The sequence below is a fragment of the Pseudorca crassidens genome, chromosome 7 (assembly GCF_039906515.1).
Source record: "Pseudorca crassidens isolate mPseCra1 chromosome 7, mPseCra1.hap1, whole genome shotgun sequence".
Classification (NCBI taxonomy): Eukaryota; Metazoa; Chordata; class Mammalia; order Artiodactyla; family Delphinidae; genus Pseudorca; species Pseudorca crassidens.
In genome coordinates this window covers 55,761,885-55,788,360 of record NC_090302.1, presented here as the reverse complement: position 1 = coordinate 55,788,360, position 26,476 = coordinate 55,761,885, and the positions used below count along the sequence as shown (strand labels likewise).

Sequence of the window (26,476 nt, the reverse complement as noted above, 5' to 3'; positions counted from 1 at the left end):
AAAGAACCTCCTATTTGAGTGACAGGTTCAAGCATATAATACTTTTGCACCATATGAAATTCAGATGAAATAAAATGTTAAAAAAAATGGAGTTACTATGTTGTATACGAGGAACTAACATAGTGTTGTAGATCAATTAACCTTCAAAAGCAAACAAACTCATAGAAAAAAAAGATCAGCTTTATGGTTACCAGAGTTAGGGGTGGGTGGAGGGGGAATTGGATGAAGGTAGTCACAATGTACAAGCTTTCAGTTATAAGGTAAATAAGTACCAGGGATGTAACGTACAACATGATAAACATAATGAGCAGTGCTGTATGTTACATATGAAAGTTGTTAACAGGGTAAATCCTAAGAAAGGGAAAATTTTTTTTAATTTCTTTAATTTTGTATTTATATGAGAGATAAATAATCACTAACTTACTGTGGTCATCATTTCATGATGTATGTAAGTCAAATCATGATGCTGTACACCTTAAACTTATCCAGTGTGGTATGTTAATTATGTCTCAATAAAACTGGAAGTAAAAAAAAATGCTCACATAAAGTACCTAGAACAGTGTTTGCCACATAGCAGGTGCTAAATCAGTGTTAGCTATTTCAGGTCCAAAAAAAAAGTCCAGTGTTTCCCACTCTGCTAGGCCTTACAGGGAAGAAAAAAAAGAACACAGCTTAAGTGTGAGAAAGAAATGAACCCAGGGTTTTTGGGACATGGGCAAAGAGGAAGAGCTCAGGAAGGGGTGAGAACTACAAGAAGCCAGCAATTTACCTAGAACCAGCCTTAGTAACCCTCCTAAAGTCAGGAACAAACTCTTGATACGAGTTTACCTGGAATGTGACAAAAAGGAATGATGGCTAGCCCCCTGTCTTGAAAATGGGGATAGGGGATTCAGAGGTGGGGAGAAAGTCAGGGCAGAGGGGATCAGATAGAGGAGGGAGGAGTCCACATGTGGGCCACCCTGAACACTGGCTTTCCTTGAGTTGTGGTCAACCCAGGGGCTGGAGGTTGGTCTCTTGCCATCATACCAGAAGTCACATACTTGGCTTGGAATCCCATGTGGTCTCCACCTGCCAAAGAAGGCCTTTGCTCAAAGTGAGGGAAGGGAAAGTGTGGATGGATATTCTGGCCAGAGCAACTGAGATGGCTGTTTTTAGAAGGAAGGAGGTCCAGGTTTGGCTCACTTTCTGAAAGGCACTCATATAAAAGAGAGTTTTATGGTTTGATGTAAACTGATGATTAAGTACTTTTCCTGCCCTAGCAACCCCCATGTTACTGAATGGAGAAGAAATAACTGGGGAGATGGCTCCTTGTTGAGAAAAAAGTTACTAAAGTCACAAAGGTCAAGTTTCATTAAGGTCAAATTCCTCAGGTAAATCTCCCAAGTGCAGGAGTGGGGGCAGGAAATGAGGGTGGAGAAGAGAGGGGTATGGGAGAAGTTGAACTGCTCCACTGGCCTTTAACAATGAAAAATAAAAGAGAGGGATTCAAGACAAGGAGGAGGTTCTGGAAGGCCTGGAAGGAATGTGTCCTGTCCTCTTCTCTCATTCTTGGGGAGAAGAAGGAGATGCGGGACACACATCCTTGACATTTGAGAGTGCCCTTATGTAGAGATTAATACCTGCTTCTTGCCTGAAATTTCTGAAGGGAGAGGTTCACTGGAGTTTAGGGGGGTGAGGGTGTGAAGGGCTGTAGGGCTGTTTTCAGGGATGAAGAAAATTCAGGCACCCCTCATTCCAGGACCCTGAGCCTTTAGTGACCTCTGAACACCCCAAAAGTTATTGTGGTTTCAGGCGACACAGAGGGAGGGAAATCAGGGGCACAGGAGTCCTGGGCCCTTATCAGGACCACTGACATTAGACTGACCAGGGTGAGCCTGGGAATATTTCCCTCCCCCACTCCAAGATAACAGAGCCACAGTTTAGCCTGTTCTGGGAGAAGGGGGGGATATTTGAAAAGCACATATGATTGGAATTTCAAGTGGGACTGGATTCTAGCAGTTCCCCCAAAAGTTAAACATAGATTTACTGTATGACCCAGCATTCTACTCCTAGGTATATACCCAAGAGGATGAAAATATATGTCTACACAAGATGTATACATGACGTGTGGACACCAAGGGGTGAAAGTGGCGGGGGGCAGGTGGTGGTGGGATGAATTGGGAGATTGACATATATATACTAATATGTATAAAACAAATAACTAATAAGAACATGCTGTATAAAAAAATAAATAAAATAAAATTTAAAAAAAAAGATGTATACATGAATGTTCATAGCAGCATTGTTCATAATAGCCAAAAAGTGGAAAGAACTCAACTGTCCAGCAACTGGTATATGTACAAATAAACTGTGTTATATCCATACAATGCAGTATAATTCAGCTTAAAAAAGGAATGAAGTACTGATACATGCCACAATATGGATGGACCTGGGAAACATCATGCTAAATAGAAGAAGCACATATTGTAAAATTCCATTAAATGAAATGTCCATAATAGACAAAGCCATAGGAACAGAAAATAATGAGTGGTTGCCTAGAACTAGGGGTATGGTGGGGAGGTAGATGGATGGCTGATAAAGGGTGTGGGGTTTCATTTCCAGATGATGAAAATGTTTTTAAGTTGGTTGTAGTGATTGTTGCACAACTCCGTACATATACAAAAAAAACACTGAATGGTACACTTTAAATAGGTGAATTGTACGGTATGTAAATTATATTTTAAAAAGCTGTTAGAAAACATGGGGCTGGATTGAGTCGTAATAAATGATCTGCAAATTATGAAACTGGACTGAGATGTGATGGAGGTCACTCTGCCCAATGGGCTAAGAGGTTTGACAGGATACTGTTGGCAATAGTTACTAGAAAACAGTTGCTAGCATCTTCAACCATGTAGCCCAGATAAGCTATTCAGAGAGAACCTACGAAAGAAGCAGATGAGAAAGAGGGACAGCCCTAACTAGAATCTTGGTCCTTGTTTCAGGCCCTTTCACAGTCTGGGTTGTGGTCCCAGCGTCAGGTTTGGCCAGATACCTGTGTGGAATTATGATTTTTGCTCAAGTGGGTCTCTGCTACATCAGACAGTTCTAAGAACACAAAGGATCAAAAATGCCTGAGATTTACCTGCATGCCGACTAGGCCTGACCTCGTTTTTAGGGTGGTTGGGAGGAGAAGGACAAGGTAGACCTACAGAACCAAATAATCTACATGTGTTCTAAATTTTCTCCTTTTTCCTCGTCCTGACTCATCTCTGGGAGGAGAGAGGGAGGCAAAACTGTTGAACCCAGATCTAGGATTGCTGGAAGATGAACCTGGTGTGATCCCTGCAACTCAGGCTGAAGGGTCCCCAGAGTCCCAAAATTTTAGGAACTCTGTGCCAGAAATGGAGACAAAAGACCAAATATATATTTCTCATTATATATCACAATATCACACAGCCATTTCACCCAGGGACTTCCTAACCAGGGCTGATCAAGACTACAATATGTTCCCAGGACTAAATGGAGGAGGGAATCTATCACCTGAAGCCTGAACCTGGGGAAGCAGATGCAGTGCTTGGACCAAGTGGAGGGGACACCTGAATTCATTGTCACGTAAAGGAAGTCTGAGGTTCACACACTGGTCTTTGGTTTCAATTCTGTTCGGGAAAAAAAAAAAGTGAAATGATGATTTATCTCTTCAAATTCAGTCAGGGGCAGGAGGAGACTGCTGACTCATGTTTTGGGGTCAGATCAGTGATTCCCAAACCTGGCTGCACAGCAGAATCCCCTGGGGAACTTCAAAAAAATACAGATGCCTGGGCACTACTCCAGACCTCCTGATTCAAAATCTCCAGGGCTGGGGTCCAAAAATCTGTATTTTATGAAATTTTGATCAGGTGGTTCTGAATTAACCTGCCTGTCCTAATTGGTTACTCAGCATTAGGGAATCCCTAGGTTTGATGACGTTGGTCACAACAATATTTGTGAAGAAAAGTAAGTAAAAGGGAGAAAAAGAAGGTGAGAACCCAGAGACAAACAGGGGCTATTTAAATATCTGGCTTACATAAAAAGAAATGAAATTGAGTTATTTGTAGTGAGGTGGATGGATCTAGAGACTGTCATACAGAGTGAAGTAAGTCAGAAAGAGAAAAACAAATACCGTATGCTAACACATATATATGGAATCTAAAAAAAATGGTTCTGATGAACCTAGGGGCAGGACAGGAATAAAGACACAGACGTAGAGAATGGACTTGAGGACATGGGGAGGGGGAAGGGTAAGCTGGGACGAAGTGAGAGAGTGGCATGGACATATATACACTACCAAACGTAAAACAGATAGCTAGTGGGAAGCAGCCACATAGCACAGGGAGATCAGCTCAGTGCTTTGTGTCCACATAGAGGGGTGGGATAGGGAGGGTGGGAGGGAGGGAGATGCAAGAGGGAGGAGATATGGGAATATATGTTTATTCATAACTGAGCAATTATACTCCAATAAATATGTTAAATAAATAAATAATAAATAAATAAATAAATAAATTTGGCTTGTCTGTCTGTGCCTCTGATTTTCTTTTGCTAAGAAGAGCTGATATTGTGAGCCTCAGGTTACCAGTGGGGAGAAAAGTGGAAGCACTCAGACATGAGTTTATCTCTCCTAAGGGGCCAGAATCAGTGGCAGGTTGGCTTTTAGAAACCACAGTAACTGGTTAGAGGGGTGGCACTGTGTGGAAAGTGGAGAGCAGTTGACACAGGGGGCTGAAAAGTTGGATCAGGATCCACTCCTCACCAGCTGTGTGAGTTGACTGCTCTGAGCATTGGTGGTAAAATGCCTGAACCAAGAGAAGGAGTTCTGTTAATGATATTTTGTAATTTACATAGAATACCCAGAATTTCTTGCATTAGGTGATTAAAGTGAAATAGGGCCTGCTGGTCCCTTTTGCTTAAGTGGCATGTTAAAAATTAGTGACTTCTTTACTTAATGACCATTCTTACTCTGAACTTGGTGTCAGATGAGGTGGAAAGCAGAAAACAAAAAATAAAGAAATTAATATGCAAGCACTTCTTTCCCTAACTATTACTCTGGAATCTTAAGACCACATGGCTGTAATTTTCAAATATTCAGTCCACAAAGAATGCTTATTAATTGAACAATGTTATGTTCCAGGCACCAGGGATGCAGAGGTACCCAAGACATTGTTTCTGCCTCAAGGGGTTCATGTCCAGTGGGGAAGAAGACAAATGAGCAGAATTCTCGTAGAGGGTGATAAATGCAGGCACAGAGAGTGTGCAGCTGTCTTCCAGCCTCTCTGACAACTTGTCCACCGGGGGAAACCCTCTCAGCCTGAGATGGGATGTTGGTGGTGACAGTGGGGGGGCAGTATAAGTGCCACAACAGAAGTAGCTCCTAGGCTGGTACACAGTATAGAGGGGAGACTAATTAATTCTAGGCTGGATGGCCTAAGAAGGCTTCCTTGTTTTACAAAAGAGAAAGATGAAGCTTAGAGGGGTTCAGTAAACAAATAGACAGTGGGAGGCTGAAGAGCCTTCAGAAACAGCAGGGGAAAGAGGACAGAGTCCTGCTCTCATCACCTTCCCACTCCTTCTCAGACCTCAGCACCCTCACTCTTTCCTGCAGAGAAGGAGCGGGTGAGCCATACTCAGAGTAGCACAGGGGTCATGACCAGAGACCTCTGCCCAAATCTCTGTTACATCGTGTACTAGTGTGAGACCTTGAACAAATGACTTTCTCTCTTGGATTCTGTTTCATCTTTTAAGAAATAAGGATAATAAAAGACCTGCCTCATAGGATTGTTATATAGATTAAATGATCTGAGACAGGGAAAGTGCTTAGAACGGGGCCTGCTGGCACGTAGTAAGTGCTCAGTAAACGTTAATTATATTATTCTTATGCTGTTACCTGGTTGGTGTGGCCAATCCAAGCTCAACCTAAAACCTAGCTCATTTTTCCCCCTCACAAAATGTAAAAAGCTTAGTTTTTATATTGCAAAATGATACATTGTATCATTGTAAAGTATTTTTTTAATGGAAAAAAAAGTAAAGATACCTACCTACCTAACCCCAGAGATAACTGCTTTTATATTTTGGTAAACATAATTCTCTATAGCTCTCTGGACACGTCTATATGAATGCAACTTTAGTAAGTGGCATTGTATCAGGATGCTATTCAGTGAATGGCTATTATTACTCATCAAAGATATTGTACCTTTCCATGTCAATAATTATAGATCCCATAATTATTTGTAAAAACTGGTAAGTATTTCATTGTATGGTTATACCATAATTTATTTATGCCATCCCCTAGTGTTGGTCAGTTAGGTTATTTCTAATATTGTTGACATTGCACAACAGTGGCACCACTGAATGACCCTACACAGTCAGCTGTGGGCCCTTGTCTGATTATTTCCTGGGACAACTTGCTGTAAGTGGAGTCTCTGGATCAAAGGGTATTAAACTGAAGACATGTGTCTCAGTAAAGTAACTCATATTGCGAGAAAAGAGACTGGCTAGTCAGCTGGCTTGACAGGGTGGCTTTTGCAGCAACTTGTTGTGGGAGGACAATTAGGCTAATGGTCAGTTTGTGGGAGAGCAAATATGTGGAGGCAGTCCCCGCCCTCGGGTTTCAAACATGTTCCTACGCTAGCAGGTAATTTTTCAGGCCTGAGAAGGAATTCTGTGGGAGAATTTACTGACCTCTTTGTTAGAGCACCAGTGCTGTAGAATTTCTCTGAATATCTGGCTTTTCTAGGAAATCAGTTAGGGAAGTTCAACTGGCTGATAATCTCACTTAACTTTTAAGGAACCTTTTAAGGGTATAACGTCCAAGGGTATTTTGTGCCAATCAGGCTTGGGGAAGATTTTTCCTAGCCCCAAACTTTCCTCATCGCTTGGCCAGTGATCCTGAGCATTTTCCTTAGCAAATGAAGCTGAGATGCGAGGCAACAAACAAGAGTGGTGGCCATGAGACTCAGTGCCTTCTACTGACCAGAGAGTAATGAAAGATGAAGAGAGGGTGGAAAGGAGATGGACACAGGCTGAACTGCATCAAGGGTGGGCCAGGTCAGACTCTTACAGGTGGAGGAAGGTGAGGAAAATGTCTGGCCCTCCACCCTAAACCAGGGATCTCCCATTCTACCCATTTTATTCCAGTCTCCCTTCCTGACCACTTCAGACACTGTCCTAGCATGGACATTCCAACACACAGGCTTGGTGTGGGTGAGGAGTGATCAGGAGGAATTAGTGGAGCGTGCGGTCTGCTATGACTTTTAGTAATTCCTAACTGAAGTGGAACGCAGTAACACAGGCTAACATTCACAGAAGCCTAAGTATTGCCAGGGCAGTTCCAAAAACTTTATGTGTATTAACCCATTTAACTCTCACAGCAACCCCAGGAGGTAGGTACTCTCGTGGATCCCATTTTATAAATAGGGAAACTGAGGGCCAGAGGAGGTAAACAATTTGCTGAAGGTCACACATCAGGTAAATGGGAGAATTGAGGTTTAACTTTCATGTCTAATTCCGGGGTTCCTTTATTTACTATTGCTTCTCTTCATTATTGTACGAATGGGTATCTATGATTCTATCTTCAACCAGACACTCCCAAAATAATCAGAAAAAATATACATATGTACACATACATACATATCAGGGGTAACCTTAGAGAAGCTAATGGGAGTTCTTGAGCCTGTTGGTCAAAGTGAAACCTCTTTAGATTAATCAAAGGCTAATAAATAAAAGAAGATTCGACGGAGCCCCTCCAGGCCTGGGATTGGGAAAGAAAACACTGTCTTTAGTGGCAGATCCCTGGGGATTCTAGCTGGAGGATGTATGACATTATCTGACAGCCACATGCTTTGCATTAAAAGTAGGAGAAATGTGAGCATCTTTGCTTTTACTCTTTGTCAACTCTAGTTTCTTTACTTTTCCCTCCTTGTTCCTTTTGTCCCTTCCTCATAGGCTGCAGCTGCTTTGTATCCAACACACACACACTATTCATTTCTCACTCGTGCACATGCATATATAGATTATACAGTTATACATCTATATATCCATATCTATGTATATATACATATATATTTCATACACACACAATTTGTCTCCACAAATTGTTAATTTTCTAAAAATGTTATTAAGTCATCAGGTTTAGGAAATGTTTTACTCCATGTACTGTATTTATAAGGTCATGAAATTATGACCTCACTGCTCAAGAAAACAGGACAATAGTTGGGTCAAATGAGGTACCCAAGATAGCCAGATGCCCAGTCAGAGGCCTGAGCCATTATATGATACTGAGAATGAAGAGACAGAGATGCTGGGAGAAGTGATCAAAAAGTGGCCAGAATCAGCAAGCCATCAAGCAGTGGATGGGAAGGAAGGACACTGGGCTGGCTGGGAGGTCTGGCCTCAAGAGGGGGAGCTCTGCATTTCCATTATGGGTACAGCAGCCAGGATTTTTGCTCCCCATCCACACCCACACTGGGCAGTGAACACCTAGTAGGAGATTTTAAGGATAGTCATGCTACTTTAACTTGACACAGGCTCACTTGCATAAGACATTTGTTATGTCTTCTTTTCGATAGATGTGCATGTGTGTCAAATGTATGTGTATATAACTACTGATTTCCAGTAACTTCCTGAATTTCAAACCAGACCATTCTCATAACTATCCTGACTTTGAGGAAGTAGTCTCCTGTCTTACTTCACTCTTTCTATGTTCACCCCTGCTTCCCCAGTTGTAACTACTCTCTTCATAGCTACCAAACTTGAGGTTTCCCTGACTGTCCATAGACTTTCCAAGTGTTGTCCTTTCACATAATCCTAGAAAAATATCAGAAAAACTTTATTCCAAGCATCATGACCAACATTCATAAATTGTTCTTAGTAGCAATTTGGGTTTTTCTGGATCCACTTTCTCTAAAAGTCCCAACTATCTTCACAACTGGAACTTAATTAATCCACCCAGAAACACCAATCTTCTTGAGAAACAATAAGAAGCAGTATTTGTTCTTCCTGAGCACTATAATGAAATTGTTTTTGGAACAAAGAGAGATCTATATCCTAGGATTCTAGGATGATGTGGGATATCCAGAAAGGATTTAAGGCTCTTCACAAGGGTCTATAACATACAAAAAAAGGAGCAAAAATAAAAAGTGGGCTAAGAAAGGGAGGGAAATAAGAATAGACCCCAAACAACAGAGTCTCCTTTTCTCCCTAAGCACACGCCAGGAACACACACTCCCTGCCACATTGCGCAGGCTTTCCATGGCTGAGATACCATCAGCTTATGACACCTGTCACCTAACGGTTCCCCTTGCTTCCATGCCCCTTTAATGCTTCCTCCAACTGCAGCAAAACTGATTTCATAACACAAGCTGGATCAATGATCCCCCTGCTTAAAACTTTCAACAACTTCCCACTACACTTAGAATGGAATCCAACTCTTCACCACGGCCCTTAGGTTTCCATCTCATCTTATGCCCTACTCTCCAGCCATTTATTTCACAACAGGAACTTTTTACCTCTTAATCTCCCTCACCTATTTCTCTCCTCCCCTGCCCCTTTGGCAACCACTTGTTTGTTCTCTGTATCTATGACTCTTTTGTCAGTAAAGCTTTATTGGAACGTAGCCACACTCACTCATTTACCTATTATGTATGGCTGCTTTTGACTAAAATGGGAGAGTTGAGTAGTTGCAACCACATGGCCCACAAAGCCTGAAATATTTATTTTATGGCCCTTTATAGAAAAAAATTTGTCCAGCCTTTCATAAGGGACTAGAGAGAAGGAAGGATAAAGACATAGGGTGTTAGAACACACCCTCACACCATACACAAAAAGAAACCTAAAATGGCTTGAAGACTTAAATATAAGACATGACACCATAAAGAGAACACCTAGAAGAGAACATAGGCAAAACATTCTCTGACATAAATCTTACCAATGTTTTCTTAGGTCAGTCTCCCAAGGCAATGGAAATAAAGGCAAAAATAAACAAATGGGACCTAATCAAGCTTATAAGCTTTTGCACAGCAAAGGAAACCATAAACAAAACAAAAAGACAACCTACAGACTGGGAGAAAACATTTGCCAATGATGCGACCTACAAGGGCTTAAGTTCCAAAATACACAGACAGCACATACAATTCAATAATAATAATAAAAAAAAACAATTGATAAATGGGCAGACCTAAATAGACATTTCTCCAAAGAAGACATACAGATGGTCAAGAGACACATGAAAAGATGCTCCACATTGCTAATTATCAGAGAAATGCAAATCAAAACTACAGTGAGGTACCAACTCACACAGGTCAGAATGGCCATCATTTAAAAAGTCTATGAATAATAAATGTTGGAGAGAGTGTGGAGAAAAGGGAACCCTCTTACACTGTAGGTGGGAATATAAATTGGTACAGCCACTATGGAAAACAGTATGCAGATTCCTCAAAAAACTAAAAATAGAGTTGCCATATGATCCAGCAATCCCACTCCTGGGCATATACCCAGACAAAACTGTAATTTGAAAAGGTACAAGCACACCTATGTTCATAGCAGCACTATTAACAATAGCCAAGACATGGAAACAACCTAAATATCCATTGACAGATGAATGGATCAAGAAGATGTGGTATATATAATATATACAATGGACTATTACTCAGCTATAAAAAAGAACGAAATAATGCCATTTGCAGCAACATGGATGGACCTAGAGATTATCATACTAAGTGAAGTAAGTCAGAAAGAGAAAGACAAATACCATATGATATTATTTATATGTGGAATCTAAAATATGACAAAAATGAACATATCTACAAAACAGAAACAGACTCACAGACATAGAGAACAGGCTTGTGGTTGCCAAGGGGGAGGCGGGTTGTGGGGGGATGGATTGGGAGTTTGGGATTAGCAGATGCAAACTAGTATATATAGGCTGGATAAACGACAAGGTCCTACTGTATAGCAGAGGGAACTACATTCAGTATCCTGTGATAAACCATAATGGAAAAGAATATATATATGTATATGTATACATATATGTATATGTATATATGTATGTATAACTGAATCACTTTGCTGTATAGCAGAAATTAATACAACATTGTAAATCAACTATACTTCAATAAAATTTGAAAAAAAAAAAAGAAAAAAACAGGCATAGGGTAGAGGCTGATTGTGGGGATCTTGAATGAGGAGGCCAAGGTGTTTGGACTTTATCCTTCAGTTAGAGGGGAGACACCTGGGCCCCCTGACCAAGAACGTCTGTCTATGGTGACAGAAGTGTGTTTAAAAAGGATTGTACTGGCTTCATTATAAATGTTGAGAACATGGGGGCTAAAAACAAAAGGCAGGGAGCACAGGAGGTGGCTGCAATTATTCAAAGTAAGGCAGACACTGTTGGTTATCTACCATCATTCAAACCTCATCTTCCATGGTAAAAAGACCCTGATTTTGTTCAGGTATCTTTCCTCATGTGATGCAGAAAAAGGTGATCTCATCCCTGGCTACTGGGTAACTCCTTGCCAGCAACTGGGGGGTAGGCATGTGACCTGGTCTGGCTGATGAGACATGAGGTGTGATAGGAACCTAGAACTGCCACAGCTGCCTTGATACAAGCTTGGGTATAAAGCCAACCCACCAGCATGGTGGGGCCAAGGAAATTGCAGAGAAACAGAGACAGAGCCTTTCCATCTGCATATTTCTTGTTACATGAGATAATGATCTTTTTTATTTCAGCCAATATGAACATCCTGATATAAAGGCCAAGAGAGGATAGTAACAGCGAATTCACAAGAGAAGTAATTGGAACAAGAGATTCTGTGAAAGGGAATTAGGTCAATACTGAAGCTGAGCCATGAGGAAGAGGGAGGAGTGAACTGATGGTCCTGAGGTTTAGCTCTGGTGAGTGGGAACTTGATAAACCATTAACAGAAATGGGAAACCACTGGACATGGCCCACAGTCTCTGTTTTAGTCAAGTCATCGCCCTGCAAGTGAGCCAGTGAGTCCCACAGACATCTCAACAGGAGATCTGCTTTGCATGTTGCTATGTGACTCTACTCCAAACCTGTGAATATGAGATAAAGTTTATTTGATCCTACAATATTGCAGCTGTGGGCAAACGTTCTCAGAAGCCACAGTAATACACAATATTCATTTTTATTATAGATTTTAAAATTATAGTAGAAAGAACATATTTTGTAGTGGTTATTAGGTTGGAATAAAATCATTTCTTTGTAGAATTCAAATAACCATGTTGTTTTAGGGTGAGTGGAAAATATTTTTCTAAAATCAAAAACCACTGAATTTATAGTAGAAAACATTTTCATTGAAGCCCATAGATAAGTGTAATTTAATTTCTTTTTTATTTAAAAAATATATTTAAATCCCTTATTAGTCTACTTTTGAAATAATGCACAAAGAAGAGAAGATATCCAATAAGTAAAATAAATGATAAGAGTATACCTTTATACTTCTGGAGAAACAAACACATTCAGAGAGAAAGATAGAGACTGAATACAGACTTAGGGTGAAAGTGGGAAGGGTAAACGGGGGAGAAAGAGATGGGGGTGTCTTTTGCACAGCATGGATACACATAGGATGGAAGTCTCAGTGGGTGCAAATGCATGGCTAGGGCTGCAGATGAAAAAATCACAAGCTCAAGTATTGTCCTAGCCCCAAGAGGCAAAATTCAAACTCATTAATACAGCTTTAACATTAATACAGCTTTAACAAAATTAATACAGCTTTAACAAAATTAATACAGCTTTAACAAAATTTTCTAGATGTAGAAACAAAGGAGCTGATCAACATAATAGAACAGAATCCAGAGGCAGAAAGAGAGAGAGAGAGAGAGAGATAACTAGAGAGACATAGATATAGATACAGTCACTTGGTTTATGATAAAGGTGAGACTGCAGTACAGGGAGAGAAAGTATGGTCTTTTCAATAAATGGTGTAGGGACAATTGGATATTCATATGAAAATAATGTACTTTGACCCCTACCTCACATGATATGCAAAAAAATTAATTCCAAAAGAATTGCAGATCTAAATATGAAAGACAAAACAAAGAAATTTTGGAAGAAAACATGAAGGGAGTCTTCATGACCTGAGCGCAGGCAAAGTTTGCTTAAATGGGACACAAAAGTAGAAAAATAGAGGAAAGAATATAGAATTTAGTTTACCATTGTAACTACTAAATTACGTATTAGATACCAAAGATTATAAAGAATGCTAACAAATGGCTAATAAATATAAAAAGATTCTCTGATTCAATAACGTTGCCAGGAGCGTGGCGAGATGAGAAAAGAGACATAGCTAAAGACTGCTTAAAACAAAAAGAAAGTCAAAACTACAGTAGAAGTGACTCTTCTAGGGAAGGATACAAAAAATATAATCAACTCTGAGGCTTTAAAACTGAGATGTTGAAATATCAGTCCATTTCTTGTCATGGAATCAAAACTCAAGAGGAATTTGAATCAAAGGATAGTGTTGATATGTTACATCAGAAGAACAGAGCGAAGACAGTAGCCATGCCAGAATAGGCAGAGTCTGTAGCAAAATCCCCTGGGAATTATGTCTGGTAGGAGAATAGAGATTAAAAACCCGTAGTCTGCTCCCAGAGGACAACGCAGGAGTCTTTAGCAGCTGAGGACAAAAAAAGCCCTAGTACCATGCAGTAAAGAGAGTATTTGGTGGTACATGAAGGCATGTGATCTTACGAGGAGTTGCAATGACAATTTTCAAAAGTGGCTGTTTTCCATGCTGTTATAGTTCCCTGAAAAGTCAAATGGACCCCTACTCAAAATTTGGTTCACATTGAGACTGATGCCACACCCATTAAAAGGATATGAAAAAGTTTATTACTTACATAATTGAGGCCCCTGGCGAGAACAAGGCAGACTCTCAAGCAGGTCTGAAATGGCTTTAAAAGGCAAAGAAAGGCGATTAGCCTGGGTTTTTATCATCTTTATGGGGTAGGGCTGGAGTGGTGGTTCATGTGCAAGAAGAGGCTTGCATGGTTTGAATCTCTCACCTGTGCCAAAGGAGGGCAACCCAGGTCTCCTTATCAGCTTGATCAGATGTGGGGCACCAGAGGAAGAGGGAGAGGTGAGGCTCAAAGCTGTCAACAGTCAGACATCAAAAAAATGGAGTCAGACTCCTCATTACACATACCAATGCCCCCAGTACGATTATCATCATTAAAATTTCTCATATATAGGGAGGGTGGGAGGGAGGGAGACGCAAGAGGGAAGACATATGGGTACATATGTATATGTATAACTGATTCACTTTGTTATAAAGCAGAAACTAACACACCATTGTAAAGCAATTATACCCCAATAAAGATGTTAAAAAAATTTCTCATATATTAAAATTGAAAACACATATAAAGAATAGACAAACTATATCATAATTCTATCCCATAAGGACATCATAGCTAACAACTTAGCAGGTGGCTCTGTATCCACAATTCTCAAAATTGGCTGCATATTGGAATCATCTTAGAAGCATTAAAATATTATTGATACTTTTATCTCACCTCCAGAAAGTCTGACTGAATTGGTCTGAATTAAGTATTGGTAATTGGATTTTTATAATCTAAAAAAGAAGTACTAGCCATAAAGGAAAACAATTGATAAACTGCACTATGTAAAATTAATAACTCTTGTTCATCCAAAGGACCCACTAAGAGAGGGTATAGACAGACCAGAGTGGAAGGAGGTATATTCAATTCATATATCTGACAAAGGCCTTATATCTAGAATGTGTTAAGAATTCCTACAAAATCAGTAAGATAGACAACCTAATAGAAAAGTGGACAAAACCCTTGAAAAGACATTTCATAGGAGTTTATTGCCAAATGACCAATAGACATACAAAAAGGAGCTCAATTCCATTAGTCATCAGGGAAAGGCAAATTAAAACCATAATGTAATACCTCTACGGATCTACCAGCATGCTTAAAATAAAAGAAGCAGAAAGTACCAAATGTTGCTGAGAATGTGGAACAACTGAAATTCACATACACTGATGTTAGGAATGCAAATTGGTACATTTTCCAGCAATTTCTACACTATGCCCCAGAAATTCCACTCTTATGTATATACCAGTGATTCAGCAATTGTACCATTAGGTATATACTGAACAGAAATGAATTTAAAGATTCATTGGAAGACCCATACTAGAATATCTATAGTTGTGCTAGTCAGATTAGCCCCCATTGCCTAGAAAAACAAAAATACACAGGCTAACAAACCTCTGACTGCTTCGGAGTTGTTCAACCCAGGCAGGTATCACTGTACTATACTCCTCCAACAGTATTAAACTTTGAAACCTCAGTTAACATGACTCAGTCAATTATTCAGGTGTAGCCTAGTGTAGAGTTTAGGAGCATGAGCTCTGAAGCCAAACTCTTCGCATCCTGGGGCCTTAACTTTCTAGCAGCGTGACTCTGGCTAAGTTACTTAAACTTTCTCTTCCTCAATTTCTTCATCTGTTACCAGGAGAAGATAATAGTAGTATTTTCCTCATAGGGTTTTTAGGAAGACTAAATAAATACACATGAAGCCCTCACAACATTGCCCAGCATGCAGTAAATACTAAAAAAAAAAAAAAACCCTTAATACTATTTATTAACTCTCTTCCATGTGTTTTCTAGCACTGTGATTACACACTAGAACACATGGAACTACAAAAATACTGTATTTGGATTAGAGTCATTGGGGCACCAAAATATATGAATTAACTTGCAAAGGTTTGATAAAATATAACTCGAATGGTAGAGAGTGTAAAGGTTGAGTTCAAAGTGCTTTAATTATTTTCTGGTGATTCAATGGTTTGTGTTATTATTTATAACAATGTTATTTGTGTCTTTCAGTTTGTTTTGTTTTTGGAAGAGGAGGGCCTATGCCCATAACTAATGACAGTATGTTTCACTCTTCATGTTTTTAAGGCAGCTTGGATATCTGGATCATCTCTGTATTCTCCATAATGCCTAGTGGATACAGTAGGCACTCAACCAATGTTCAATAAAGAGGATACATTATCATTTACCGTGTGTTCATTTCTGTGTAGTTAGAAACCAAGCTGGGTCATTATTTTGTTATGTTTTCAGTTTGACTGAAGAATAGACAAATATTTAACTTGAGGTGTAAAAAGAGGAATTGCTTTCCACTACAAAGCTGTTTGTTCTGAAACTAGCAAAGAACAAAGCATGTTTCTTTAAAAACAAACAAAACATGGTTTATCCAAATAAACATTTCCTAAATTTCCCCTAAATAAGTTTTAAGTTATCTTATGTAAGTAACTTCTGCTTTATAATAGCTCAAAATTTACCAACACGAGGGGCCCAGATGAATCAAAAAGGAATGCCAGAATTTTAAATGTGCAAATTGAAAAGAAAAAGGAATTCTAGTTAATTTTGACATTATGAAAGATAAAAAATTATAAAGTCTATCAATTTAGACTTTAACTTGGCACAATTTTAATTCAGTTATTTTAACTTTTAAGATAGAAAAATTAAACACTTTAGCTTTCAATTTTTTATTTTTAAAAATAAATAAAATTTGAATAGTAAATACTTTTAATTTAAAAAAAAATTTTTAAGTCATCCATAACAATAACAGTCTGGCTGGATTCATAGCTCTTGGAAAATAGTTTAATAAACCATTTCTTGGCATCAGTAATATCAATACACAAATTGATTGCAGGCTTTTAGAGCACCAGGCATTGTGCTAAGCATTCTAGATACGCTGCCTCATTTAATCTTCACTCCATTTTAGTCGCAAGGAAACAGGCTCGGTGAAGTTAAATAACATAGCCATGGTCATAGTGTTAAGAAGACTGGAACTTGGGTCTGAAGGATTCCAGGTGTTTAAAAGCACTCTCACTCTTCCCAAATGTACATACATTTCTCAAAACAGCTAATTGTTTTTTCTCCTTTCTTTCATAGTCACTTGAAATGAAGCAACTTGAGAAGAGCTGGTGGTAAGTATAAACAGGTGTTTGTTGTTTTTGTCTTTTGTGGGGTTTTGCATTTTTTCTCCTAGATACCTGAATCAGTTAAATCAAGTTTTTAAGTCTCCAAACACCTTCAGTGTCCTAGAAAGAGACCATTTTATTCTTGCTAAGTCATCTGTATCCAGAAAGGAAGAGAGATGGTTGACAGATGAAGGCTGCTCTCAGTCATTTGCTGTTACTAATATTAGTTTTTTCATTACTCAGTCCTGACGCAGCATTTTCTTTAATTCTCACAGCAAAAACAGTTCTTCTAATCAGTTTCAGATATGTAAGTTTTGTTGTCTATTGAGTAACTCCTCTATGATCTCTCTTTTTCATTTTTCACCACTGCAGAGCACTGAGGCGAAAACAGCTTTCTGTGTCTTGTCAAAGGCTGGATGTTTGATCTTAGGGCAGACAGCCAAACTTCCTCATGGTGAAGCCAAGATAATGAAAGGGAAAGCCTATGGTTTGGGGATTTTGATAGTCACCAATAGCCCCCAAAATGCTGACCAAACTTTTCTTTGTGGTTATGCAGAAACTTCACGTGTGCTAAACTCAGTTCTCTGACTGGATAAATTATAAGTTGGGATCATTCTTGCAAGCTTTCCCAAGGTTCAAATATTTTAGTTAGTTCATATCTGTGGAAGCATATTTCATGTCTATGGCACTATAAACAATGGGTTGATTTGGCCTATTCATTCTTTTTTTTGTTAATATTTATTTGGTTGCACTGGGTGGGATCCTTAGTTGTGACTTGTGGGCTCCTTAGTTGAGGCATGTGGGCTCCTTAGTTGCGGCTCGCTGGCTCCTTAGTTGCGGCTTGTAGCCTTCTTAGCTGTGGCATGCAGGCTCCTCAGTTGTGGCATGCGAACTCTTAGTTGCAGCATGCATGTGGGATCTAGTTCCCAGACCAGGGATCAAACCCGGGCCTTCTGCACTGGGAGCATGGAGTCTCAACCACTGTGCCACCAGGGAAGCCCCTGGCCTATTCGTTCTTTCATAACAGTTTCCTTTATTATCATGAGGATCCAAACCCATAGCTGCTTAATCAGAGCTCATAAATAAATTGATCATGCTTTCACATACTAGAGGCTGTTCTGGGAGTGAGACCAGTGAAAAACAGGGAAAAATTAAATGAAAGAAAATAATTCAATACAGCTGGGCTCAAGTCCAGATTGAAATCCAGCGGTGGCTGAATTCAGTTGTTCAAACTCCCTCACCTCTGATGTTTGTATTTGGCCTTATACATTAATGAGAGTTATCATTTCCTTAAAAGTACATGGAAGTTCCTGGAAGGCAAATAATTGAGCTCAGATTTTTTAAAATTATAATTTGTTTATTTGGAATAGGTAATAATATGATTCAAAAGTCAAAACCAATAAAATTCTCCCACTATAAACCTAATATGCCACCCCAAAGGCAACCAGTTTTAACAGTTTCAGATGCATCTTTTCAGATATATATTTTTTGCATATACAAGGAAATACGTATCTAATTTTTTCCTTTCAAAAGTGCAAAATTTGTATCTGAAAGGATGCATAGTGTACATAATATACAAAATAAGTGTACACAGTATACATACTACTTATTGTGAAAGTAAATGCTCATAGTATATGTGTTGTTGTATACCTAATTAATATAATTACAAAGTGTAGCGTATTGTACTCTATCTTGGAGATCTGTTTCATGTCAGTACAGAAAAGAACTTCCTTATTTTTTTTTTTCTTCCTTATTTTTTGATGTGGCTGTCTAATACAGTATTCTGTTGTTTGGATGTGCCACCACATTTATTTAACCAGTTCCCTATTGACGGACATTTGGGTTGTTTCCAGTGTTTTGCTATTATAAATAAAGTTGCAATAAATATCCTTATGCATATGCCATTTTGCACATATGAGAATACAGCTGTAGGGTAAATTTCTGCAAGTAGAATTTCTGGGTCATTTATAACTTGATAGATATTGCCAAATTATCCTTTTCAGGGTTGTATCAAGTAAATGTAAGGGATCACAGATTTTCTTCGATTGTTAAATTTAACCTGTATGAAAAGAAAAGAAACTGCTTTCCACACTGCTATTATCTGAATGTTTGTGCCCCACCTCCCAATTCACATGTTGAAATTCTAACCCCCAAAGATGAGGTTATTAGGATGATGGAGCCATTGGGAGGTGCTTAGGTTATGAGGGTAGAGCTCTCATGAATGGGATTAGTGTTTTTATGAAAGAGACCCCACAGAGATCCCTTGCCCCTTCCACTATGTGAAGACACAGCGAGAAAGTTCCAGCTGTGAACCAGGAAGAGAGTCTTGGCTGGAACACAACCACGCTGGCACCTTGATCTTGGACTTCCCAGTCTCCAGAAAGATGAGAAATAAATTCTGTTTATAAGCTACCAATCTGTGGTATTTTGTTATAGCAGCCCAAATGGACAAAGACACAAAACATCAGAGGTAGGCATCTTCTCCACTCTCCAGCGTCCAAGTTGAATCTGGCTTCCTTGGTGAAGGCTTTCTAACCCTTACTATTTCCTCCCTCCTCTATTTCACAGCATTTGCTGTCCTCTCTTCTCACTGTCTTGAGACATTTTTAAAATGTCTCATCTTTTCTAACACTTGATTTATTACTTAATTCTTCCTAAATTTATATATCATTTCCTCAGTTAGACTGTAAGCTCCATGATAGCATGAGCCACACTAAATATCTTTGACTCCCCTACAATGCCCTGTAAATGCCTGGCATGTAGAAGATGTCCAATGAGTTACCTGACCCACTGAGATGTTTGTAATGGAACTGTGGGAAATGGGAGTGGAATTTCAGGGAATAAAGTGGTACTTTCTAGGTTTCAGCTTTGGCATGGGCTTGGGGAGGAAAATCGACCCTCAGGCAACAAAGAGGGAGAGAAGAGGTGGAGGGACATACACAGAGAAAAATCAGATTAATATGTTGAGGTATGACACAATCCTGCCATAAAATCTTAATCTGGTAAACCACTTATTTCTTGAGAATTTTCCTGCCCCAAAATGTAGGCTCTGGAACACTGTCCTAACACAGTTCTGCCACCATTGCAGATATCCCCAGGGGTCTCAAAGTGTGAATGTGAGAGTGTGTGATCCTTTGGCTGGTCTCCAGCCTAGAGATTATTGCAAGTTTGGAGACAGGGTGGATCTTCACCTCCCTTTACCTCCCCTTCAACCAGGATGCTGCTGCCTATTTCCTCAGGCCTATCCTTGAAGTGGGTAGCTCTTCTTAACATTTTTGACCTCCCATCCCCCTCTGGATCATCCCCTGGTTTGCCACATGGACTGAAAAGCTCTGATGAGGAATTAAATCCTGGGGTCATGGATGAGATTTCACTCCACACTCGAGGCTGCTGCCCATCTCCCCAGCTTGACTCTCTCCTTGGTGAGATTGTATTAGCCACTTTCATTTTCTACAAAAAGAGATCTCCTAGAGAGGTCACATTGACTGGAAGGGGGAGGTTGGGGATCTGTTTACTGATAATATTTCCTTGAATGGAAATGCATATTCAGAACTCCTGCCCCCCAGGTTGCATCTTTATACTATAATATCTGCAGGCAGATCATAAATTGGTAGAAAATGGAGTCAAAATACGATAGCTTCACAACAATAAGAAACTGAGAAGTGTATATCTTAGCCAGTGTTCCACAACTTACTCTCCATTCAAAATTAATGTCATAGTCTTATATATATAACATTTAAATGGCCATTTTATATTTTTCTGTTGAGGGAAAATATTTAAGTAAATAATCAGCAAGAATTATAATAAAAACTCTATTTTAAAAAAAAAAAAACCTTCCTGGGACTTCCCTGGTGGCACAGTGGATAAGACTTCACGCTCCCAGTGCAGGGGGCCCGGGTTCAATCCCTGGTCAGGGAACTAGATCCCACATTCATGCCACAACTGAGGAGCTCTGGAGCCGCAACTAAGGAGATCCATGTGCCACAACTAAGGAGCCCACAAGCTGCAACTAAAGAGCCTGCCTGCCGCAACTAAGACCTGGTGCAAACAAATAAATAAATAAATAAAAGCTTCCCATAATATCACTGTAATTATGCAATTACTTATTTTCGCCTTTTTAATGCTCCGGTTTTCATTAACTTTCTGGATTTGGTAGCTCTCCAGGTAAACATGATGCACTTTTTTGGTACACTTTATCACCAGCCCATGACATTAAATGAGATAATATGTGTAATCCCAGTGCCTGACATAGAGTACATGCTCAATAAATGGTAATTATTATAATTATTAATGATAAAACCCCACCACTAACAATTGCTTCAGTTTAGTCAAACTTTAACCTCTTTTAAAATATAAATAATTCTGGAAATATTTAAATTATATAGGGGTAATTTGATTTGTAGTATTAATTCCCTTGAAACTTTGTGGGCCTGGAGTAGGAAAAAAGTACGAAAATGGCATGTATCTACCTTCACAAATTTGGTCAGGGATATCTACAGTGAAAAAGCTAATTTTGAATTCTAAGTTTTAAAATAGTAATAATCTATAATTTTCTAAAATATTTAGATAAAAATATATTTGGTCCACTTATGGCAGATAGTCACATGCTTGTAAAAGGGATTGGAGTAAAAGCTTAATGACAGCTTATGGTACATTTTCAAGCTAACTTTCCTACAGTATGGACCCTTCCAGTGTCACAAAAGTCCATCCAGAACCATGACCACCAAAGCCAGCCAGGAAGATTGATCAGAAAGGTGAAATATACTGATGCCAACCATGCATTTTTATTGCTTTCATTGCCCAGCAGTGGCATAAACATTATATCATCATCATTTCTACAAAGATACTGATACTCTTTCTTTAGAACCATCTAGAATCTGACATATTCTTAGAAATAGTCATCATTATCTTTTGAGAGTGTCTGGTTTAGAGAAATGATCAAAAGTCTCTTTAAAGTAAGCCTGATGACTAAGTAATTAAATTAGTTGACATTAAATCTTCTTACTGTCCCACCCTGAACCAGGCCTTAATCCTCAACTTGACTTCAATCTAGGTTTCTCACTTCCTTTTCAGAACCGCATGATTGAAATACATCCAGCTTCGTATGCATGGGCTTGCATATCCATATCTACTGATCTGAGAAGAGTACTCTCGTAAAGGAAAGCCCCTTCATTTCCCTATAGTTCTCTTGAAGACCACTCCTCTCCCATCTCCCTTCCCTCAGATCTTCAACTTGGACAACACAATTTTGACTCTTTTCTTGGTATTGTCCTAAAGGAAGCTATCAAGTGAGAAAGGATGAAAATTTTCAATGCATTCTTTAAAAAATTCTTTTGATATTTTTTCATCACACAGGATGCAAGAGTATGCTGTGTAAACATAGAAGCTATGAAAAAAAGAACTAGGAAGGTAGCTGAAGATGTTACAAGTAACTGTCTCCATCGGGATGTTGAACTGGGAATGGTCTTATAAAACATATAGAAAACAAGAAAATAGATATGTGGGTGCACTGAAGAACAAAATAAATAAGAATATTTTATTAAATTAATGCAGGTGTAAACAGTGACAATCCACTGCAGAACTAGATATCATCTCTGCCTGTATCATTTACAATGAAACACAAGACAAAGGGATAAAGTGCCTTACAAATCCCATACCACAAGAAGGCATTAAGATTTAGGAATGGAGTAAATAGACTTTACGTCTTGCTGAACCAGAATCCTCACTTGTACTTCACACAAACAAAGGATACTGTCACTCAAACAAAGGATACTGTCACTCAAACAAGGGATATTGTGCAAATGAACATGTACAAAAAGATAACAGGAAAAGTTCTATTGGAGATTCTGTTTCTTCAGCCTTGACATGTGGCAAAGCAAAGACGGTCTTCCTTGTCAGTGATCCAGGTAAATGGCCAAGAGGGAAGAAACACTCTGGGACCTCCTGAGAGGGCATCTGAACTTTTGGAAAGCAATGTATTAGGAGGTCTGTGTAGTGGTGAGAACTGGTGGGACTCAAGGGTTCAGGCACAGCTCACAGGCATCACAGGCCTTTTCTGGCACAGATGAAGGTCTAGGGTCAAGGTACTTGACTGGAATTTCCAAAAAGAACATGTAATTTTGCAAGTGCAACATTGAATTCAAGTTTCTTTTTTTTTTTTTTTGCAGTACGCAGGCCTCTCACTGTTGTGGCCTCTCCCGTTGTGGAGCATAGGCTCTGGACGCACAGGCTCAGCGGCCATGGCTCACGGGCCCAGCCGCTCCGCAGCATGTGGGATCTTCCCGGACCGGGGCATGAACCCGCGTCCCCTGCATCGGCAGGCGGACTCTCAACCACTGCGCCACCAGGGAAGCCCCGAATTCAAGTTTATACTCAAGAGAAAACAGAAAAAAAACAAGTTCCAGACATGATTCTGTCATACAGACTTAGCAATAAAGTCATCCTTTAGAGCCAGGTTGACCCCATGTACCCTGGAAAATCCATTTTGAGAAACACATTCTCTCTTTGAGAAACACAAAATAAACCAAATCCAAACACAGTCATAGAGCAAGTACTCGACAAATGCTGGTTGTCTAAATGTAGATGTAGTAACTCTTTAGTATGTACTACATCATATGAAAGATACTAAGAGACTATGGAAAAGATGACCTAGAACAAACAAGACATAGTACCCAGCCACTGGGAACTTCAAATTTGTTCTGTCTACTACATAAGAAATAGTATATTAAATAAAAATAGCAAAGGGCACAGAAGACGCATAATGCATTACTACTTATGTGAAAAAGAGCAAAAACTAAAAATATATACACATTTTACAAACATTTCCACATATGTTCATAGAATATCTTTAGAAGACAAATAAACAAAAGACAAGTGTTGTTGCTTCTGGAAAGGGAAACTAGATGAGTAGGAGGATGGAATAGAGACTTTTTAATGTCTCCTACTGCACTTTTTGAATTTTGAATCATAAAAAAGTATGAATTCAAAATTCAATTGCATTTAAATAAAAAAGAAAACTGCTAGACAATACTAGGCACTATATAAATAAACATCAAATTGCATGGCAAAGGCAAACAAATCAGGGGTAAATATAGTCATAGAAAAGGAATTCAAGAGCTGTTTTCCACAGTTTTAAAAAATCTGACATCTCATAAACTAAAATTGCTTTGATTATTAAAATGCTTAAGTATTTTCAACTGTCCAGGAACACACTGGCTGGCTACCCAGAGCGTCCCCTCCTTCGGCAGCATTTCTAGACTTTCCTCCTCATACAAGCATTCTCCTCGAACACCGTATACTATGATAATGCACCATGTTGTAGCAATACATTTTCTTACTGCTGTCCCCATGATACTATGAGCTCCTCGAGGGGAAGTGCTTTATCTTGCTCACATCTGTATACTCTGCCTGGCACAGTGATTAACATGGTAGGGCGCTTCCTAAATGTTCACTGAATGAATGAATTTCTTAAAGTAAAACAGAGCTGTAAATTGTATTCTAAAAGGACAGTGGGTAAAAAAATTTTTTAATTAAAAAAATATTAAAAAGAATGTGTATATGTGTATAACTGAGTTACTTTGCTGTACAGCAAAGATCGGCACAACATTGTAAATCAACTACACCTTAATTAAAAGAAAGAAATAAAAGGACAGTGGGTGACAGTCTCGGATATCTGAGGTCTGCTGTTTATTGTCTTGGGCACGTTATTTTATCTTTGCTCCCTCAGCTGTGAAATGGGTAGAATAGTGCTTGCTACAACACAGCTGCTACAGGAATGAAATGAGATTATGTGTACACATAGTTGTAAAGCTGATACTTAAACGTAACATATTTTGGTAATGTATCTTACTTTGAGGTCTGAGAATAAGATTATCCAAGTCAGTCAAAGTATCAATGGGTTAAATAAGGTAATATCCTATACAAACCAATGGTTTGTTCTCTATGGTTCCTATGTACTGATAGTTATAGAGGATATCAAGCAACTTACAAATACTATATTTTGCTGGACACACACAAGTCATCAAGCAGTAAGTTTGGTCTGGTGACATAATTTTAACTTCTAATACAGCATATCTTCAAAAGAAATCACTCACAACCACACTCACATGACAAGACCCCACAGACTTAAAATAAATAAAAATAACTCATACTTAAGTACTGTTGCAACACTGGGACTCTCAATTACCCAGAAGACAAATCAACACTGAGTGAAGGCAAAGGGCACTTCTGCAGGAACTGACCATTAAATCAGGGAATCTCAACCTGTTTTCCTAGGATGAGTGATGGATAATTTGCATGGAGATTTATCATTCAGAAGTGTCCTTTCTCCTTTTCATATGCATTGATGAGTCTCCCAGTCATTTTGAAGTACCAAGGTTTCCTTCCAGGCTAAGGCTACCTTTTTTACTCCTTCTTCCTTTGTTCTCTTCTTCTTTCCCAGCTTCCATTTTCAGAGCTTGGGCCCTTTAAGTTCTACATCATCTGCAGCCCACTGGCCCATTGCATGCCTCTGGTCATGCCTAGCCCTGACGAACTCAAACCACAGGCTGAGAATCCCTGCTTTAAGATCAGAAGTTTCAACGTCGGATTACGTCTCCTCAAATTGTGTATCTGGAGAGTGAAAATGAGAAACATAAGTTATATTTGCTAGATGATATAATAAACTTGCAATAAGAGAAAGAAGCATATTATATTTATGTCCAATTCCCCTTACATGATAAAGTGTAACCAACCATCCTGGTTTGCCAGGAACTGTCCTGGTTGTGAAACTGAAAGACCCATGTTCTGAGAAAACCCTTAGTCCTGGGCAAACTGGGATGGTTTGTCACCCTAGGATGCTCCAAACAACACTCATTAATTAGTTTTACAACACAAATGAGTGCTATGGACTATATAACGAAACATGCCTGAGCTTGTCCAAGGTAATTAGACTACTTTAAACTTGGGCTCATTGTGAAGTGTAATTCTAATTACATTAATAAGAATTAGAAACCTTAATATAACTTTCCTCTTAGTTCAATCATCTGGGTGAGGTCTTTGTGGACTTCTACAAATGTAGACATTTGTTGTGGAATGGATTTAAGTGAACAGGTTAAGAGTAAGGTTCTATAGTCAGGCTAGTGGGCCCCAACGCCTTATTTTTGCCAGATTTGTGTTCTTGGGTAATTTATATTATCTTCTTGACGCTCTGTTTTCTCTACTATAAAATGGGAATAATCCTAGTATTATCCTAGGATAATAAATAAATAAATTCTCTTTGATTTTGTGGAGGGAGGAGATTGAAGTACTGCACATGAAGCAGTACACACAGTGCCTGATACACGTTTTATCTATCTATCTATCTATCTATCTATCTATCTATCTATCTATCTATCTATCTATCCATCCATCCATCCATCTATCTATCACCCATCCACATAAATCACTTCGGTCCCCTGTTGCAGGGAGATGTTAGGATGCAGAGCAATAGAAACCTAACAGAGAGAAGCTGCCTC

The 26,476-nt window shown here is 39.0% G+C and overlaps 2 protein-coding genes across 5 annotated transcripts in view; both read right to left on the bottom strand.

The window, feature by feature from the left end:
- PDCD1LG2 (programmed cell death 1 ligand 2) overlaps nucleotides 1-13,919 on the bottom strand; it is a 117,074-nt gene extending 103,155 nt beyond the window's left edge. Inside the window, exon 1 of the mRNA XM_067744312.1 lies at nucleotides 13,870-13,919. The gene's annotated coding sequence lies outside the window, so the exon portion shown is untranslated. The remainder of the gene's footprint in view (nucleotides 1-13,869) is intronic.
- Nucleotides 13,920-22,504: 8,585 nt separating this feature from the next.
- Nucleotides 22,505-26,476, bottom strand: part of CD274 (CD274 molecule) — a 33,781-nt gene continuing 29,809 nt past the window's right edge. For all 4 annotated transcript variants that reach the window (XR_010945015.1, XR_010945014.1, XR_010945013.1 and 1 more), the window contains one exon: nucleotides 22,505-25,592. Coding sequence is in view for 1 of the 4 variants with exons in the window: in XM_067744307.1 (XP_067600408.1) it covers nucleotides 25,570-25,592 (23 nt within the window). In the remaining 3 variants the exon portion in view is untranslated. The remainder of the gene's footprint in view (nucleotides 25,593-26,476) is intronic.